This window comes from Mobula birostris, chromosome 6 (assembly GCF_030028105.1).
Source record: "Mobula birostris isolate sMobBir1 chromosome 6, sMobBir1.hap1, whole genome shotgun sequence".
In the NCBI taxonomy this organism is placed as follows: Eukaryota; Metazoa; Chordata; class Chondrichthyes; order Myliobatiformes; family Myliobatidae; genus Mobula; species Mobula birostris.
This window is the reverse complement of record NC_092375.1, coordinates 72,298,287-72,317,950: the sequence shown is the minus strand read 5'-3', so window position 1 is coordinate 72,317,950 and position 19,664 is coordinate 72,298,287. Positions and strand designations below refer to the sequence as shown.

The 19,664-nt window shown below is 40.6% G+C and overlaps 1 protein-coding gene across 3 annotated transcripts in view; it reads left to right on the top strand.

The window, feature by feature from the left end:
- The window catches only part of cnksr2a (connector enhancer of kinase suppressor of Ras 2a), a 562,236-nt gene that overhangs the window by 328,297 nt on the left and 214,275 nt on the right, over window positions 1-19,664 (top strand). For all 3 annotated transcript variants that reach the window (XM_072260647.1, XM_072260646.1, XM_072260648.1), the window contains exon 9: window positions 11,605-11,751. In XM_072260647.1, the coding sequence (XP_072116748.1) occupies window positions 11,605-11,751 (147 nt within the window). The remainder of the gene's footprint in view (window positions 1-11,604; window positions 11,752-19,664) is intronic.

Genomic DNA, 19,664 nt, shown 5'->3' with positions numbered 1-19,664 from the left:
AGGTACACAATGAGACAACTATCACCATTAATTGCAGCACAGCCTTTGGTCAGGAAACAAAAAGATGATTTGATGATATAAGTACCACATGTAGAGAAGAACTCATGGTCCACTAGGGAGTGGTGATCTAGATGATTCTCAGATCTGGAGTACCATGGAAAGGAAAGATTTCATCAATGCTGTTTCACCAAACTCCTCCAAATTCACTGGATGGATAAGTTATCTTCTATCTGTTCTGTGGATGAGCTTGTGATTCCCATATCGGCTTCATAGCCATCTTAATATCAACAAACTCATCCTTGATTCTAAGGGATTGCTGAAGGAAAGAAGACAGGGAGATCCCTAGCATCTGGCTAATACTACTATCTGCATAGAACATAGAATATTATAGAATAGTACAGGCTCTTTGGCCCACAATGTTGTGCCGATCTTTTAATCTACGTTAAGACCAATCCAACCCTTTCCTCCCACGTAGCCCTCCATTTTCTGTCATCCATATGGCGATCTAAGAGTCTCTTCAATCTCCCTAATGTATCTGCCTCTACCACCACCTCTGGCAGCATTTTCCACTCACCTATACTCTGTGTAAAGAGATTACCTTTGGTATCCCCCTATTCTTTCCGCTAATCACCTAAAAATTATGTCCTCTTGTTTCTGCCCTGGGAAAAACTCTCAGGCTATCCACTCAATCTATGCCTTTTATTATTTTGTCCAGCTCTATCAAGTCACCTCTTAGCTTCCTGCTCTCCAAAGCTAAAAACCCTAGTTTACTCAACCTATCTTCATAAAACACTTTCTCCAATCCAGGCAGACTCTCCTCTGTACCCTCGCTGAAGCTTCCACATCCTTCTTATAATGAGGCAACCAAAACTGAATACAATGTTCCAAGTATGACTTACCAGGGTTTTATACAGCGATAGCATCACCTCATGGCTCTTGAACTCAATCCTCAGACTGATGAAGGCCAATACACCATATGCCTTCTTAACCACCCTATCAACTTGCATGAGAATTTTGAAGGATCTAGGGACGTGGACCCCAGGATCTCTCTGTTCCTCCACAGTGCTAAGAATTCTGTCATGAACTCTGTATTCTGGGTTCAAATTCGACCTTCCAAAGTGAATAAATTCACACTTTTCTGGATTGAACTCTGCATCTTTGCAATAATATGGCTATACTTATGACTTCTGTTTATTGATAAATTGGAAGAGTAAATCACTTCATGCTGTTGCAGTTTGGTAGTTCTTGTGACATAAAGCATCGATTCAAAGTTCAAATGAAATTTATTATCAACATACATATACGTCACATTATACTACCCTGAGATTCCTTTTCTTGTGGGCATTCACAGTAGATACAAAAAAGTAGAATCAATGAAAAAACTGCACACAAAAAATGAGCAAACAACCAGTGTGCAAAAGACAACAAACTGTGCAAATACAAAACAAAATTATAATAATGATAGTAATAATAAATAATTAAGCAATAAATAATGAGAACACAAGTTGAAGAGTCATTAAGAATGAGTCCATAGATTTTGTATGCAGTTCGGTATTGGAGTGAGTGAAATTATCCCATCTGGTTCAAGAGCCTTGTGGCTGAGGGGTAGTAACTGTTCCTGAACCTGGTGATGTGGGACTTGAAGCTCCTGTACCACCTTCCTGATGGCAGCAGTGAGAAGAGAGCGTGGCCTGGATGGTGGGGTCCTTGATGATGGATGTTACTTTCCTGTGACAGTGCTCCATGTAAATGTGCTCATTGGTGGGGAGAGCTTTACCTGTGATGGACTGGGCCATATCCACTACTCTTTGTAGGTTTTTTCATTCAAGGGTATTGGTATTCCCATAGCAGGCCATGATACAGCCAGTCAGTGTACTCTCCCCCACGCATCTATAGAAGTTTGTCAAAATTTTAGAAGACATGCCAAATGCTACCTTGCTTCTTTGGCAGGTACATGATGAACCCAGGGCAGATCTTCTGAAATGATAACGCTAAGTAATTTAAAGTTGCTGACCCTCTCCATCTCTGATCCCCTGATGAGGAATGGATTATGGACCTCTGGTTTCCTCCTCCTAAAGTCAATAATCAGCTCTTTGATTTTGCTGACCCTGAGAAGTAGTTGTTGTAGCACCATTGAGCCAGGTTTTTAATCTCCCTCCTATGTACTGATCAACCACCACCTTTGATTCAGCCCATAACAATGGCGTCATCAGCAAAGTTCAATATGGCATTGGAAGTGTACTTAGCCTCACAGTCATCAGTAAAAAGCTAATAGAGTAGAGGGCTAAACACACAGTCTGTGCTGATACTGGTTGTGGAGGAAATGTTGTGGCCAATCCCAAATGACTGGGGTCTGCACGTGAGGAAACCAAAGATCCAGTTGCACAGGGAGTTATTGATGTCTTGGTCTTGGAGCTATCAGGGGATGATGGTGTTGAATGCAGAGCTGTAGTCAATGAATAGCATTCTGATCTCTTCATCTTAACTGTGCAGGTGTTCCAGGGTCTGGTGAAGAGCCAACAAAATGGCAACTGCTGTTGACCTGTTGTGACAGCAGACAAGTTAGAGTGGATTCAATTTGTTCCTTAGGCAGGAGCTGATGTGCTTCATCAGCAACTTGTCAAAGTACTTCATCACAGTAAATGTAAATGCTACTGCACAATAGTCATTGAGGCAGGTTACCATGTTCTTCTTGGGCACCCATATAACCAAGGCCTGCTTGGAGTAGGTGGGTACCTCAGACTGCTGAAGCTAGAGGTTAAAGCTATTATGAACACTCCAGGCAATTGTATAGCACAGGTCTTCAGTACTCGGCTGGTTACCCCGTCTGCCTTCCGTGAGTTCACTCTCCTGAAGGATGCCCTCATGTTGGCCTCAGAGACTGAAATCAGAGGGTCATCAGGGTCTGTTAGAGTTTGTGAATGTTCCTCCATCTTTTGTCGGTCAAAACGAGCATAAAAAGAATTGAGCTCATCTGTGAGTGAACCCTTTTTCAGGCCCATATCTTTAGTTTTGGATTTACTGACTTTCCATCTGTTTGATGAATGTGAAATTACTCCACGGGAGTGCAGTACCCAAGATTAAGTGACGATATGACTACAATTTTTCTCATATGCTTGCAATCCCACCAATAACCAGGGTTAGACTGCTGCAATAAATATAATTTTTGTGAGACTCCAGCTCTCTAATTTGAGTGAAATAAGATTTGAGGTTAAAAATCTAAGCGTACAAGTATCCACCCAGGACGAATGTCACAGTAATGTGGCAAAAGCAAACATACTGTCCGAAAGATTACGAAAAGCTGCGTTGGAGGGTGCAATGTATTTAAAATACAAATACAGGTTCAGGTACAACAACAGGCTGCAGCTGCAGCTGGCATGCAATCCCAATTATGCAACTTTTTAATTCCATCCATTCCATGGATAATGATCACCAGGTAAGTATTCTTTTGAACCTTCAACAATAAATCTAAACTCTGTTTACTTAGATTTCATTGCTTCCATATCCTTCCAGCTAGTATAATTACAGAAGCAAACTGGCTGATTTCGATGTGGGGTATATCAATCACTTATAATTTAAACTATTACACCTCTTTCCAAGAGTCTGTTTTCTAGTGACCGTTCTATGTTTGAGACCCGTACCTTGTGAAAATACATCAATCATTTCCACGTTATTTTTCTCACACAGAACCAACTATATTTGGACACGCACTGATATCCCAATGGCAAGCCACATCCCACTTGAAATCTGATGGTTTCAGTGTAATCTTGCTTCAAAATAAAGGAGTCTGGAGACCTGAGTTGATCACATCTCTTTAATCCTAATGTGTCAGCTGTGGGAAAGTTAACAAATATATACTTATATTTATCAAATTCAGCATTCCTGAAAGTTGTCAAAAAAACTGATCTTAGTTATGCACTCAGTGGCCATTTTATTAGGAACCTCCTATACCTAATAAAGTGGCCACTGAGAGTATGTTTGTGGACTTCTGCTGTTGTAGCCAATCCACATCAAAGTTCAATGTGTTGTGCGTTCAGAGATGCTGGTCTGCACACCATTCTTCTAACATGTGGTCAATTAAGTTACTGTCACCTTCCTGTCAGCTTGAACTAGTCTGGCCATTATCCTCTAACCTCTTATTGACAAAGCATTTTCGCGCACAGAACTGGATTTTTCTTTTGTTTTTCGCATCATTCTCTGTAAGCTCTCCAGAGAATATTGTGTGTGAACATCAGCAGTCTCAGTGGTTCCAGTCATTTAGATCACCCTTCTGATGTTAGGTCTGAACAACAAATGAACCTCTTGCCCACGTCTGCATGCTTTTGAGCATTGAGCTGCTGGTTGGGTAAGTAGTAAGGAAGGCAAATGCAATATTACCATTCATTCAAGAACTAGAATATAAAAGCATGGATATAATGATGAAGCTTTATAAGGCACTGGTTAGACCGCTCTTGCAGTATCGTGAGCAGCTTCAGGGCCCTTATCTAAGAAGAAAATGTGCTAGCATTGGGGCGGGTCCAGAGGAGGTTCATGAAAATGATTCTGGGAAAGAAAGGGTTAACACATGAGTGTTTGATAACTCTGGGCCTGTACTTGCCAGAGTTTAGAAGAGTGAGGGCAATCTCATTGAACCTACCAAATATTGAAAGGTCTGCATAGAGTAGGTGTAGGGAGGATATTTCCTATAGTGGGGGTCTAGGACCAGAGGAACTCAGACTAGAGGGATGCCCATTTAGAACAGAGATGAGGAGGAATTTCTTTAACCAGAATGTAGTGACTCTGTAGAATTCATTGCCACAGATGACTGAGGAGGCCAAGTCATTCATTATATTTAAAGCAGAGCTTGGTAGGTTCTTGTTTATTCAGGGCATCAACGGTTATGGAGAGAAAGTAAGAGAATGGGGTTGAGAGGAATAGTAAATCAGCCATGATGGAATGGTGGAGCAGACTCAATAGGCCAAATGGCCTAATTGTGCTCTTATGTCTTGTGTTCTCATGGACATGTTATTGCAGTATTGAGGAAGTGCTTTGTTGCAAAGTTTCTTTTGCTTACTTTGACTTCTACCTATCACCTCCTGACTTATAATTTTTCCAGTCTCCCCCCCACCCCCTTTAACTGTCTATCATCACCCTCTCCTGGATCCACCTACCACTTACCAGCTTTTGCTCTACCCCTTTCTCCCTGCCTTTTTACACTACTTATCTCCCATTTTTCCTTCCTATCCTGACGATGGGTCTCAACCCAAAATGTTGACTCTTTATTCCCTCCATAGACACTGACCGAACTGCGGAGTTCCTTCAGCTTTGTCTGTATTGTTCTAGATTTCCTGCATCTGCACTCCCTTGTTTTCCAACCTTTCATCCAGTGTAAATTAGTTCTTTCCTGACCAATGTCGCTTGTTCAACTTGGCAACCATTCTCTAACAATGCAACAACCTAACACAATCCAAAAATAATTTTCCATTGAAAATATACTTGGAAAATGTTGCAAAATTGTTGTAAGATGAAGTTCTTCCTTTCTTTAACATCATGAAAACAAACTGCAAAAAAATGGAAGCCAGTAATAATCATCCTATTTAAAAAAAAACCTATCATATGGTGATTGTGAGATCAAGTTTGAAATGTAACTATTTTGCTCTGCAACTTTCTTTAGACTTTCTACCCCATCCTCCTTTCCTGAAGGTAATAGCTCAAGCATGTGCAGATTCCTGCGCACTGCTTACATTGGGGATTATTCCTTACCCGTTGGACTCAGAGAGCTGAGTAACAATGTCATTCTCTCCTGAAAGTCTCCCGCGTGCATAAACATGCAGGTTTCTGGCCGTGCATGGCAGCCATAATGACAAAGTAAGGCACACACACGCTGTTCCTAAATGGTGAGATTTTTCACATTCCTGCAAAGCACTGCATCCTCTGTATTTTGTTCATTGTGACAAGCAAATGAGTTTCTTTTCATTTCGGTCATTAGATGTGTGTGAAGCTTGATGGTTCTATAATCAGAAGAGAAAATGCTGAAAATACTCAGCAGATGAAGCAACATCTGTGGAGTGAGAGATGGTTTATGTCAGGATTCTGGTATTAGTTACTCTCCTATCTTCAATTCTCATTCTCTGTGCCACTGAATGACGCACTGCTGTTCCAATTTTCTCAGCAGTTGGATGTTTTATTTTGATCAAGGGAGTTAAGTGATGTTGATGTTACTGCAGTGGCTATTGTGCTATATTCTTGCAGCAAGTGATTGCAGGAAAGTGTCACCTTTGATATTAATATCATTGCCCAAAGTGAGATGAAATGGTCAGAATGTCACTTTAAATAACAGACTGGCTGGTACACATGGTTCTGGAAATGCAATCCTAATGAGAAAGCCAAGCTTCTTTTGAGTTAGTCTTCCCATCAACAATGACTCACTTCTGGCGTCTCAGCGTTGTTTTCTCACTGGTATTAATAATAACTCATGACAATTCAGCTCTCTCTATTATGCAACCAGTACACTATAGTCACCAGATTACTTCTCCAGTTTGATCTGTGTGATCTGACAACCAATAGAAGAGGAATTGATCCTCCCCTACAAATTCAGTACAGTCTCAAACAACAGTTTTTTTGTGAAGATCAGATTGGCAAGGACAGAGAAGGAAAAACTAATTCTAATGGAATCTTCACCTTGTTTTGTCATTATTAACGCTGTTCATCATCCTGTTAGCAAGGCACTAACATCAGTTAGATAACACCGCCATCCAAGCACTCACACAGACATCCACAGCCCGGTGCAAATGACTGCTGGTTGACCACCACCCCATCCTGTCACCTTGATCAACTGATGACAGAACAACACCAGTAACTGAAAAGCCAACGTCACATACCTCAAGGACCCCACAGAGAAAGCTTTTTAGAAATAACAGAATCCAGCTATCCCCAACCAATAGCATGCCTGTGATGGCTGGATTGTCCTGATGCCCATCATAATTGACACTCCTGAAAAGACTTCTTGCTTCTCAAGCGGAAGATGCCAACTGAGTTGAGAAGATAAGTTAATCAGTTATAAAAACAATGTGGACTGGGGACACCTTCAGATCTCAAAATAAGATGAAGCTCCACAGGAGTCTGAATGAGGAGGTCCAACAAAGCAAACTCTTGATTTAACGAGCATATGGTAGGTGGAAAATGTGCAGGGGATCCAGGTGACAGCTCCAACATGTGTGGCATTCTTCAATATATGTCAAGTCCATCCATATCTCAAACACCTGAGGACTCAACATCCTGTAAGAAGAGGGATAGCTTATTAGGAAATGTGAACAATTGGCTTCCATTGAAAGAAGAACTTAAGACGTCTCCTCACACAGGATTCTATCTTTGATAAGTGTTCTTGAATTCACCCCAGCAAACATTATCCTCAACAGTCTTAGGATTATCACAGTCTCGAAAGATATTTTAAAAAATGGCATTCAACAGTTAAAAAAACGGCAAGGCCTCTAGTGCAGACAGACTCTATGCTGAAGGACTGAAAAAAGGGTGCAGATGTATTATTGGCCATTGAAGTGCCAATGGCCAACTGCTGCTGTTTGGTATTTCTCATTGTCCTCATCTGGGTAAAGGAGAGTATTATGGAGGATCTCAGAGACACTGGAAACCTGATCATCTTTCAGTCTCTACAAAAAGGTCTGCCTGCTGTCTGCCACTGGGAAAACCATTGCAATGTTTCTCCTCAATGACTTCCTTCCAGTAACCAAAGAATTTTTTCTGGAAATTTCAAGTGGAATCCATCAGTCAAGAAGCAGAGTGGACATAATCTTTACCATGTGACAAATCCAAGAAGTCCCACCATTGCTGCTTCCCTCAAACCTTCCAAATTCATTGGCTATACAGTTGAACCAGCATTGCCATTCTCTTCCAGGCCAACATTGCCAGCACTGAGCCAGTTCTGTTGGGCAGAACACACTGTCTGTAAGCCTGGCAGAAATCCTAGAAAGTGTATTTTATGCTGGGTTCAATCAGGACTGGTAGAATGCTTCAAGAACATTTTTATGGCTTCCTTGCAAAAATGTACAGGTCCTCCCCATGCATACAGCCCATGCATACAGCTCATGCATATGAGCAAACACTTGGGAGATCAGCAGGATGGATTTGTCAGCTGCTGTGAGGCTGCAGGTATCTCTGCTAAGTGGGAATTCAGTTCATAGACACATTTCCTAGCAGTGAACTGTTCAAGTTACAAACAGTTTACAGGAAAATAACCTTGTCTTAACCGCAGACAAGATTAGGAAAGACCTGCAACATCTTCTCCAATGTATGGGAATTCCTGGCCTGCAGCTGCTTTCAAGGGCAAAAGTACATCAAGGATGGACAGTTGGTTCCCTGGATCTGTACAAAAGAAGTACACAAATACTGTGGACAAACTGTGGACACATTCCAAATGGCCCAACCACCCAACTTTTCTGTCAAGCAGCAGCTGTTCCATTTGTAACAGTCTGTAGATCCCACACAGAACACACCAGTCACCTCAGGATTCGCAGAACTAGAATGAAAGCAAGTTATCCTCTACTTTGGGAAACTGCCTCAGAAGAAATTGTAGATTACTTGAGGGATGATAAAGGCCTTGGGATCTCTGGAAAGGAAGTAGCATAGTTGCAAAGCAAAGAGAAACACTTTCCCTCCTTCTGGCCAAAGTTTACGTCTGCTGGAATTTGTTAAAATACAAAGAATTAGTTTATTTAAGGAACTAATATGCCTCTAGACTGCAGTGTTTCTTGTAGGCGGGGCAAAAGGAAGGAAAGTAAGTCTAGAGGATACTTTGGCTCTCCCCTTTGCCCATGTCTACAAGAACCACATTTTGAGGTGGATCGAGGGAAAATTTTATTTTGAATAAGCTAAATTACAAGGCTAATTTTTATATACAGTAAATAGTCAATAGAGAAATAATAATGCACTTTATTATGATTTTGTTAGTACAGTGATACCTTTGATTTGGATAGATATTGGTCTTGTAGAGGCTTAAGTGTTGGTTATAGGTTAAATAGTTCAAAGTTCAAAATTTATTATCAGAGTGCTTACACGTCACCATATACAACCCTGAGATGCTTTTTCTGCAGGCGTACTTAGCAAATCTATGGAACAGTAACTGTAAACATCGGGAACTGTTAACTGTAAACAAACTGCAGATATAAATAAATAGCAATAAATAACGAGCATGAAATAACAATATAACAGATGCCTTAAAGGAGTATAGCTGTCCCCTTTTGTTCAAGAACTGATGGTTGAGAAGTAGTAATTGTTCTTGAACCTGGTGGTTCGAGTCCTGAGGCTCCTGTACCTTCTACCTGATGGCAGCAGCAAGAAAAGAGCATGGCCTGGGTGGTGAGGATCTTTGATGACGGATGCTGCTTTTCTATGACAACATTTCATGTAGGTGTGCTCAGTGGTTGGGAGGGTTTTACCTGTGATGTACTGGGCTGAATCCACTATCTTTTGTAGGATTTTCCACTCAAAGGCATTGGTGTTCCCATACCAGGCCATAATGCAGCCAGTCAGCACACTTTCCACCACACATCTATAGAAGTTTGCCAAGGTTTTCGATCACATGTCGAACCTCTGCAGACTCCTGAGGGAATGGAGGTGCTGTCGTGCTTTCTCTGCAATTACATTTATATGATAGGTTCAGGACAGGTCCTCTGAGATAGTGACACCAGGAATTTAAAGTTGTTGACCCTCTCCACCTCTGGTCATCTGATGATTACTGGAGCTCTGGTTTCCCTCTTCTGAAGTCTACAATCAGTTCCTTGGTCTTATTGATATTGAGTGAGAGGTTGTTGTTATGACACCACTCAGCCGAATTTTCAGTCTCTCTCTTGTATGCTGATTCATCACCCCCTTTGATATGGCCCACACCAGTGGTGTCATCAGCAAACCTGTATATGGTGTTGGAGCTGTACATAGCCACACAGTTATAGGTGTAAAGTGAGTAGAGCCTTGGGCTAAGTACACATCCTTGTGGTGATCCTGTGCGGATGGAGATTGTGTGGAAGATGTTTTTGCCAATCCAAACTGACTGGAGTCTACAAGTGAGGAAATCCAGGATCCAATTGCACAAGGGGGTATTGAGGCCCAGGTCTTGGAGTTTACTGATTAGAATTGAGGGGGTGATGGTGTTAACTGCCAAGGGATAGCCAGAAGGAACAGCACGAAGGTATCATTAGGTAAATATTTTGAGGTTAAAGAAGAGTTATATACAGAGTCAGCAATAATGTTTTGAAAGGAGTTGTAGACATACTGAAAGAAGCACTGTGGGGATATGGGGAATGTTGTGGGAGCAGAGTTAGAAATGATGGAAGTACTGAACTACACTTTGACAGTGATGACACCATCTCAGGGTTGTACCCCTGTGCCTTTTCTTGTATGGTTGCAGCTTCTTGGTGTCTATTATGATTTAGCAATGACTTTTAATGAAGTGAGTTTTAGAAACAGGACACAGTGTTCTGATCTGATCACGCTGTACCTTCAGTTTTACTGACCAGGGATGAATTTCGGGGGCAACACACACAAAACGCTGGAGGAGCTCAGAAGGCCAGGTAGCATCTATGGAAAAGAGTAAACTGTCGACCTTTTGGGCTGCGACTCATCATCGGGAGTGGAAAGGAAGGGGGAAGATACCAGAATAAGAAGGTGGGGGAGGTGAAGGAGGACAAGCTGGAATGTGCTAGGTGAAGCCAGGTGGGTGGAAAAGGTAAAGGGCTAGAGAAGAAGGAATCTGATAGGATTCCTCTTCTCTCTCCTCTCCTACCTTCTTATTCTGGCTTCTTACCGTCTGTAACATTTAACCTAGACTGTTGATATCACTGAAATTCAGGATAACTTGCTGCACAATAGCAACTATCCATTCATGAGTAAACATTGTTCACTAGCTAGATCAACTTCTTAAAGGTAGAAATCTTCATTCCTCAGAATAAGAAAATTACCCGATCAATCTAGAGATCCATTTGGAACAGTTGTAGGCTTACATCAATGCTGTTATGTTCCTCCTACCCAAGGGAACCAATGAAGATGATCACTGTCTTCATACTTAGGAGGAAGGAGATACAAATCCAGTGCAGTTACAAAATAATCTTGACTTTTCTGATTATAGAAAAGTGATGTGTCTGATATACTACCTTTTTGGCACATGAGACAGCAAAGCATTCCTGTCCTACTAATAACATTTGGAAAGCACAGAGAGGTGGTATAATGTATTTAAAAATAATGTGTTTATCTCAAAATAACGTTTAGTATTTAGCTTGCAGAAATCATATGTTTAGCTTGGTATCATCCACAAGATGCACCTTTAAAGTGTAGGGTTTCCCCATAATAACAATACTTACTTTGGATGGACAATCAGAGGGTTAGTAAAATCGGCCATTCTTTGACATTGTAAATATGTTCAGGAGCTCATTAAAACATTTTGCAGTTCATCTATGTAAGATAAGTGATACAGTATTGACGTATTAAAAATGTGTGCTGTTCTTGTTATTTTGTCCTTGTGATTTTCAGTTTAATCTAAAATAACCCTATATTTTTGTTTTTAACTTTGACAGTAGTTTTATTGAAATCATTTTTGTTCTTACTGTTGGTTTCTAGGTAGGTTGGCAGTTGAAAAACCTGGTAAATGCACTTCGAGAGGATCCCAGTGGGGTTATCTTAACCTTAAAGAAACGACCTCAGAGCATGCTCACCTCTGCACCTGCTTTGCTGAAGAATATGAGATGGAAACCTCTAGCACTGCAGGTAAAATAAATCTGATCATGGAAACAGCAGAAGCTCCTTAATAGGCAACCTCAGTTCATGAGATAGCAAAATTTAATTTAGACAGGTAAACACTTACCCTAGTATGTTTTGTTCACATTGAGTACATTTTGTTACCAATATTCTTTTTTTAGGGGTTGTATTTAAATTGGTGTTGAAATTTAAAAAAAGTTTTATCTGCTGATTCTTAGATGTAGCTGGCCATAATTGTGTCAATCATCTCTTTCTCTCTGTTTGAAACCTCCAGGAAAGCCCAAGGTTGACATTCTTTAAAGGTGATCAGTGAATGCAACATCGTCAATATTAGTAATTTTTCTCGGGACAACGCTGTTTATGTAGTGCTTAGCCCTCTAAGAATTTTAGCATGGAATCTGCTACTCTCTGTATTTTAAAAAATGTTTCAGTGTGGAATTGAGCAGAACCAGAACCTATGTGGTAGCTGGGACTGAATAGAAATGTTGTATATGCTCTGTAAATTCCTGTTTCAGGTAGTTCCTTGTTAGTAAAAATTACCAGCTGTTCACCAGTAGTTTAGTGTGCAACTGAAAGAAATATACTGACAGATATGCATTTTATGAATTACAATTTTCACTATTTTATATCCCAGTTTACAGATTACAACCACATTTAAGTGATGGTGACTCTTATCTTTCTGATTTGGATCTACTTTCTGTAACTTAAATGTCTTCTTTATCTGGCTGAGCACCGCGCCCCACCCCCGCCCCGCCCCCGCCGTGGCCAACATATAAGTTTTGTTGCCTCCACAGAAGAGCTTTCAAGTAGTTACTCAAAGCAAGTCTGGAGGGATTCAGATGAATACAACAAAGGGAGCTGTTACCTTGCAGTGACATCAGTATGTTTGTTTGGGTTTTAGAACAAATGCAGCTAATTATTATTACATTCTATTTTGGGGGGATAAGCAACCTTTGAATTCTTTGGAGGGCAATTTACTAGAATTAATGGAAGTGGCTTTCTTGGCTTGTGGGGAAAGCTACTGGTCAAATAATTTGATTTCTGAATAAAATAAATCATAAAATAATTCCTTGTATTACATTAATGATTAAGCATTTTTAAATGAATCTTTTTACATTGATTTACCTAGTTCCTTATCCAACCATTTTTATACCATAAGGAAGGTTTATACTTTTTTATCATGGTGTGCTAAGAGGAAGTAGGGTAGGCAACTTATGTGGAGCATTAGTATCGATTCAGACCCATTGGACTAAGTGGTTGTTTCTATGCGGTGACATCCAATTTCCGGACAATCTGCAATAAATAACGTTTACCAGACAGATCTGTGCAAAAGTTCTAGGCACATATACATAGCTAGGATTTTTGTACAGTACTGCATTTGTCAACATGCTGCAGAAAGTGAGTTTGTAAATCTGGTGGGAGCAAAGAATGTTGGGAATTAGGAGGGTGAGGCACCTCGGTGGGTGGGTGGTGGGGGGGTGCAACAGGTGGCAGAGAAGAAATTCCAGGGGTGGGGATTGGTGTGGGTGCAGACACTCCCAACTCTGAGACACCAGGCAAGGTAACTTAATTCCAAACAATTGGTTGACTGATCATTACAGAATGTCCCTCTGGTGCTTCCCACTCCCTCCCCTCTCCCTTCCCCTTTTCCCAACCATGATTCTCCTCTCCCTGCCCCCATCCCACTCTAAATCCACAACAGAGAGCTATATCAGAATCACGTTTATCATCACTCAGACATGCAATGTAATTTGCACTATGCAAAAGTCTTAGGCATCTTAGCTATTTATATGTGCCTAAGGCTTTTGCACGGTACTGTAAATCAAACAAATAGTTCAAACAGAAATTCTGCTTTCAATGAAATGGTGTCTCTGCTTAAGATGAGTCTGGACTTCAAGGAAGAGTAAAGCTGACAGAATGTGTTAGAATTACCTTAAATCAAATACTCAATTTATCTGGATCTAAACAGCATGGAAACAGGCACTTCAATCCAACTTGTAAATGCCAACCAATGTGCCTACCTGAACTTGTATTATATCCTCGTACCTGTCCAAATGTCTTTTAAACATTGTACTTGTATCTGTCTTTACCACTTCCTCTGGCAGCTTGTTGTACACACCCAATACCTTCTGTGTGAAAACTTGCTTCTCATGTCCCCTTTAAATCTTTTCCTCCTGACCTGATACCTCTCTAATTTTAGACTCCCATGCCCTAGGAGATAAAAAAAATGATCACCTATTAATACTAGAAACTTCTGTTGTTACCCCTCAGTCTTATTTGTTCCAGGAAAACAATCCCGGTCTTTCCAGTCTCACTTTATAATTTAATCCCTCCAGCCCTAGTGAATTCATGTGGATCTTTTCCTGCTCCCCCTCTAGCATAATCACGTCCTTTCTGTAGTGTGCTTCCCAGAAATGCACACATATTCCAGGTGTAGTCTGACCAACAGCTTATACAGCTGTTACATACTGACCCAACCCTTGTACTCAGTGTCTCGACCCATCAAGTTAAGCATGCCATACACCTCTTCACTGCCTTGTCTACCTGTGTTGCCACTTTGAGGGAACTATGTACAGTATTTCTATCCCTAGATCCTTCAGTTTCATAACACTCTCCAGGGCCCTATCATTCACTATTTACATCTACCCTAGTTTAACTTCCAAAAATATATCATTTCACACTTGTCTCAACAAAGTTCCGTCTGCTTTTCCTTTCCCCGTATCCCAGTAAGTTCCATCTGCTTTTCCTTTCCCCGTATCCCAGTAAGTTCCATCTGCTTTTCCTTTCCCCGTATCCCAGTAAGTTCCATCTGCTGCTCCTTTCCCTGTATCCCAGTAAGTTCCATCTGCTTTTCCTTTCCTCACTTTTCCCGTTGATCTCAATCCTGTTTTAACCTTAGAGAACTGTCTTCACTGTTTTCTATGCCATCAATTTTGGTGTCATCCAGAAATTTACTTACCTTTGTCACCTGCATTCTCAACCAAATCATTATTATATATGGCAAACACCAGCACTAATCCTTATGTACATCACCAGTCACAGGCCTCCAATCTGGAATAGAACTCTGCTACAGCCTTCTGACTCCTTCCACCAAGCTAAACTTGTATCTAAATATACCCTGGATCGATGTGATCTAATTTTTGGACCAGCCTATTATGCAGTTCCAAATGAAATCCTCTAAAAGCCAGATGCCTGATGGCAACAGTACATCTGTGTACTGTAGGTAAAAGATATTGGCTGCTGAGGATAGCATACCTTTTAAATTTTAATACTGCAATGATGGTATTGTTGCAAAGGATTCTGTGCAATGTACACATCTTACTTTAGATCTTAGGGATCTTAGCTATACGTCATTCATTAACATTCAAAATGTATCTGGTAAGATGTTTCCAATTAATGTGATATTGTTGGCCAGATTAAGGAATGTTTGTCTGACCAGTGAGAAGAAGGGTATGGGCATCAGATGTGGGTTTTGAGCCATGGAGAATAGTCTACCGGAGTGCATCTGGAGATAAATTGATTGCAAAAAATTTGTAACATAGAAAGGAAGTCCTCAAAAAATATTTCTGCCTCCTCCCCATTTCCCATGATTTCTTTTTGACATGGATCACAGGAAATCTCCAAATTTAATTGTGAAATATTTCTCATTGAAAGCTCTTCAAATTTTTATGCACTTGAATATGAAGTGACTATTGAAATCACAATGGTGAAAAGGTGGAATGTAAAATATTGTGTCTGCTGTATTACATAGTCACCTTAACCACCATGTCAGATGGTCTATTATAATCTAATTATGTTCTGTATTTCATAACCATAATTAGGTTCAAAACAAATATTCCCCATTTGTTATGGGTAAAAATGGCCAGGTGATTCAGGAGACGTTGCTCTCTGAAAGCTCCTTGCAGAGTTTCAGCAGAGCTCAAAACTGTTAGCACGAACATTAGAGTTTTCTGTTCTCACCTGATACCATTTGAAAGTTCTCCAGATCATTGGCCCCTATTTGAATATATTCATCAATGACAAGAGTTGATCTTTGCAAGCAGGACTTTTCCTTTGGTTCTGAGCCAACCTTTAATCAATGGTTACAAAAAAAATGAGCAAGGGATTGTACAAACTAATTCTCATCTCTCTCAATGAATAAAGATTAATTTGAAAACTATAGATGAGAGATATTTTCTGTTTTTCATTGACAAGCCAGAAATATATGACCCTAGTCTTGATTGATTCAAAGACAAAACCTTCCATCCTCTAAATCAGGGGTTCCCAGCCTTTTTTATGCCATGGACCCCTACCATTCAATGGGGGGTCCATAAAATGCAGGTTTGGAACCCCTGCTCTAAATCAATGTTCAACAGATTTTAAGTTTTGTCAATATACTTTTGCTATTGGATGACATTGTGTAATTAGGGTAGTATACAATGCCATGCAGTCAAATTCTATTCCAAATAAAATAATTTGATATTTTTTCTCTCGTTTCTATTATTAACATGTAATATAAGGTTTGATTGTGCCAATTGATTTTCTGATTGGGCATTGGACAAAAAATATTTAGCAATCGATGGGACCAGTTGGAAGCCTTGTCCAGACTCTGCAGGGCTGGTTATTGTTGAAATGTAAAGGTTAATATTCCTATGTGAGTCATGTAATGAAAATTGTGCTAATCCTTTATTAAGTTAATAGTTCCAGAAGTCTTAAAAAATATGCGCTTGTCCTTAAAGTATTAATGGGTTTGAGCAATTTGACAGTTCATTTCCCTTGGCCACGCTTCATGGTAAGATTGACTTAAATCCTTAAATAAGGAAATTGGTTCTATACATGGTATTTGTTTTGATAGGTTGTTCAACATCTGGACGAAGTTGGCAGAGCAATGATTAAAGCAGATGTTAATATTTCAGATGTTGTAAAGCCTGATCCCTTCATCCAAATTAACTCATCTCTTTCTCTTCTAGCTTCCTTTGATAGCTCTCCTTCCAGGCTCAGTCAGCCAAGTGAGGAAATTATAAATTATGAAGCCACTGCAGCAATTAATTAAACTTTGAAATAGTGATGTGTTCTGACTACTTTTATATGATTCTTTCAGTATTATAATGATTTTATCTCAGATATAAAGGAGGCAGAAACTGCTGTACTGTACTGCCACACAAATTCTCCTGAATATTATGTTAGTCTGCAAAGTGTAACCCTGAACTGAGCACTTCCCCTCTTAATTTGCTACCAGTTTCCCAGTTACTCTGTTGCTGGAAGCCTGAGAAGCAGCCCCTCACCTCTCAGTCAAGTAGCTCAGGACTTTTTATTCTGGCCTCTTCCCCTAACATTTCAGTCCTGAAGTAGGGTCTCAGCCCGAAACATTGACACTTATTTCTGTAGATGGTGCCTGACCTGCTGAGTTCCTTCAGCATTTTGTGGGTGTAGCTCAGGACTCACCGTTTTTTTAAACATTTTTCAGGGGCCTATCCGTCATAATGCTGTTGCCAGTTGCATCACCTACACTCGCTCCTTTTCGTTTCTACAATTACCAGCTCATTGTGCCTGCATCAGTGTCATCTTTGTTACTTAATCATTCCATCCATCTCTTTTGTTCTTATTTCACCTCACCCCACCCCTTTCCCTGCTTATGGTATTTCTGTACTTGCTGACCAGTTCCAGCATTTTCTGCTGATGGCTGAAATTTCCTGTGTTATTGTATAAAAACAATGGACTGTGCCAGTGAAATTCATTATTTCAGATTATCTTTTTTTTAGTATAGTATGACTAAAATTGCATGCACCCCAAAGTGGCAAAAAGGATTGTAATTAATGTCTAAGTCATTCCTTGTCACAATACTCTTGACAGCTGACTGAGTACTTACTTTAGTGGAAGAAGGGCCTTGTGTTATTTATATACAAACTAGTTCTGCTGGTTTTAGCAGAAGGCAGGAGGGTTACACACTGTCTAAATGAGCAGCTAGAATTTGCACACATTTATTTTGGATAGGTGAGCTAAGGGATTCCATTGTATCAATGTAGAATATTACAGCAAAGAGAAAAGTTATGAAACAACTTCACTGTGATTGGGTCACACTTTGCGCGGTGTCATGTCGCTCTGTAGAATGGCGATGAATTTCTGTTGGTATCCAAATTTGAGAAGGCTTACGAAGTCCAAAGTTGGGAAGGATTCCCCACAGTCTTTTTCCACATGTTTTGGTAAGGTCACAAAAAAGTACCTGAATACTGGTTGATGCTGCTGCCTTTGTTTTAATTGGAGTTGCTGTGCAGTGAAGATCATGTTCACTGTTTAGGATAGTGGTTTATATTGCAAACTCAGTTTGAAGCGTTTGATTTTGCGGCGAGCTTGACAATTACCTTACAGACGTTTCATCACCAGTCAAGGTAACATCCTCAGTGTGCAATTGGTGTTTATTTCTGGGAGTGCTCATGTTTATATAACTCCATCCCTCCCACCATTCACTTGCCTCAGTCCTGTGAGGCTACCACTTCAGTTGACCTTTGAATTCTATTGGCTCACATTTCTTTGACCCTTAGGGGTATGTAGATGGCGTCTATTTCGATATGTTCACTGTGCTTCTTGATGAACATGATCTACACTGCAATTTGGGAAGCAGCTCTTTGGCCACTAGGTGGAGGCAATGGAGAAGGACCCTTTTGATGACTTTTTCTGTAGCAGGTAGTAAGGAGATCAATGTGCAGCCTTTCAGTCGGCATCATTCTGGGCAATACCCTTAATTCTTTCCATCTAAGGCCTTCTAGATTTGAAGGGAAGACAAATTTTGAGTATTAATCTTCATTAATGAAAGCTATCTCCTTGAAATATGGTCCAAGAACCAATTGCTTCAGTCTTGGGCAAAGATAATGGGAGAAGCAAAGAACTGCTAAAGTCCCTGTAGAACATGTTGAGACAGTGGTAGTCTGCACAAATCTTGTCACGTCAAATGTATCTTTTTGCTGTAATTGGAAAATCTGACGTAAGACAAGTATCTATCTAGAAGTGCTTCCAATTTTGACATCCAGTGCCGACCTAGACATTTATAGCCATGCCAAATACCCTTTTGGAAAGGCACTAGATTCTATCACACACTGGACATAAGCAGCATAAGCTGATTATTATGACAGTAAATGTGCAATGGTGAATTGCACCTGATTCTGTGTTCAACAAGTGCAACTAAATCAGATGTTTGATATCAGGAAGGACATACCCACATCTTTACTGTTTAAAGGAGTCCTTTATTACTTGGAGATTTGCTATTTCTTATGACAGAGTTGGAGGCCTTTTAGCCCATAAAGTCTGGCCTGGCTCTCAGAGCATTTCCAGCTTCGACCAGTTTTCCCGTCGCCTACACAGAGATTTCTTTCTCAATAATCAATTAACCTACCAACCAGCACATCTTTGGGATATCCTAACAGGAGCACTCCACATGGTCTTAGAGGGAAAGCGAAAAGTCTGCACAGACAACATTGGAGGCTGGGATTCATTTTGAACTGTGCAGGCACCACACGAATTGTAGTGCCACTGTGCTGCTCTCTATGGGGTGCATGGACGTGACTGGATGGGCACTGTGTTCTTTATCCAGAGTGAGCATCACAAAGTTGCAAGGTTACCTGCAGGACACTGAAAGGATTCACCAACAGAATCAACAAACTCATTCATAAGGCCAGTGATGTTGTAGGGACGGAACTGGACTCTCTCACGGTGGTGTCTGAAAAGAGGACGCTGTCCAAGTTGCATGCCATCTTGGACAATGTCTGCCATCCACTACATAATGTACTGGGTGGGCACAGGAGTACATTCAGCCAGAGACTCATTCCACCGAGATGTAACACTGAGCGTCATAGGAAGTCATTCCTGCCTGTGGCCATCAAACTTTACAACTCCTCCCTTGGAGGGTCAGACACCCTGAGCCAATAGGCTGGTCCTGGACTTATTTC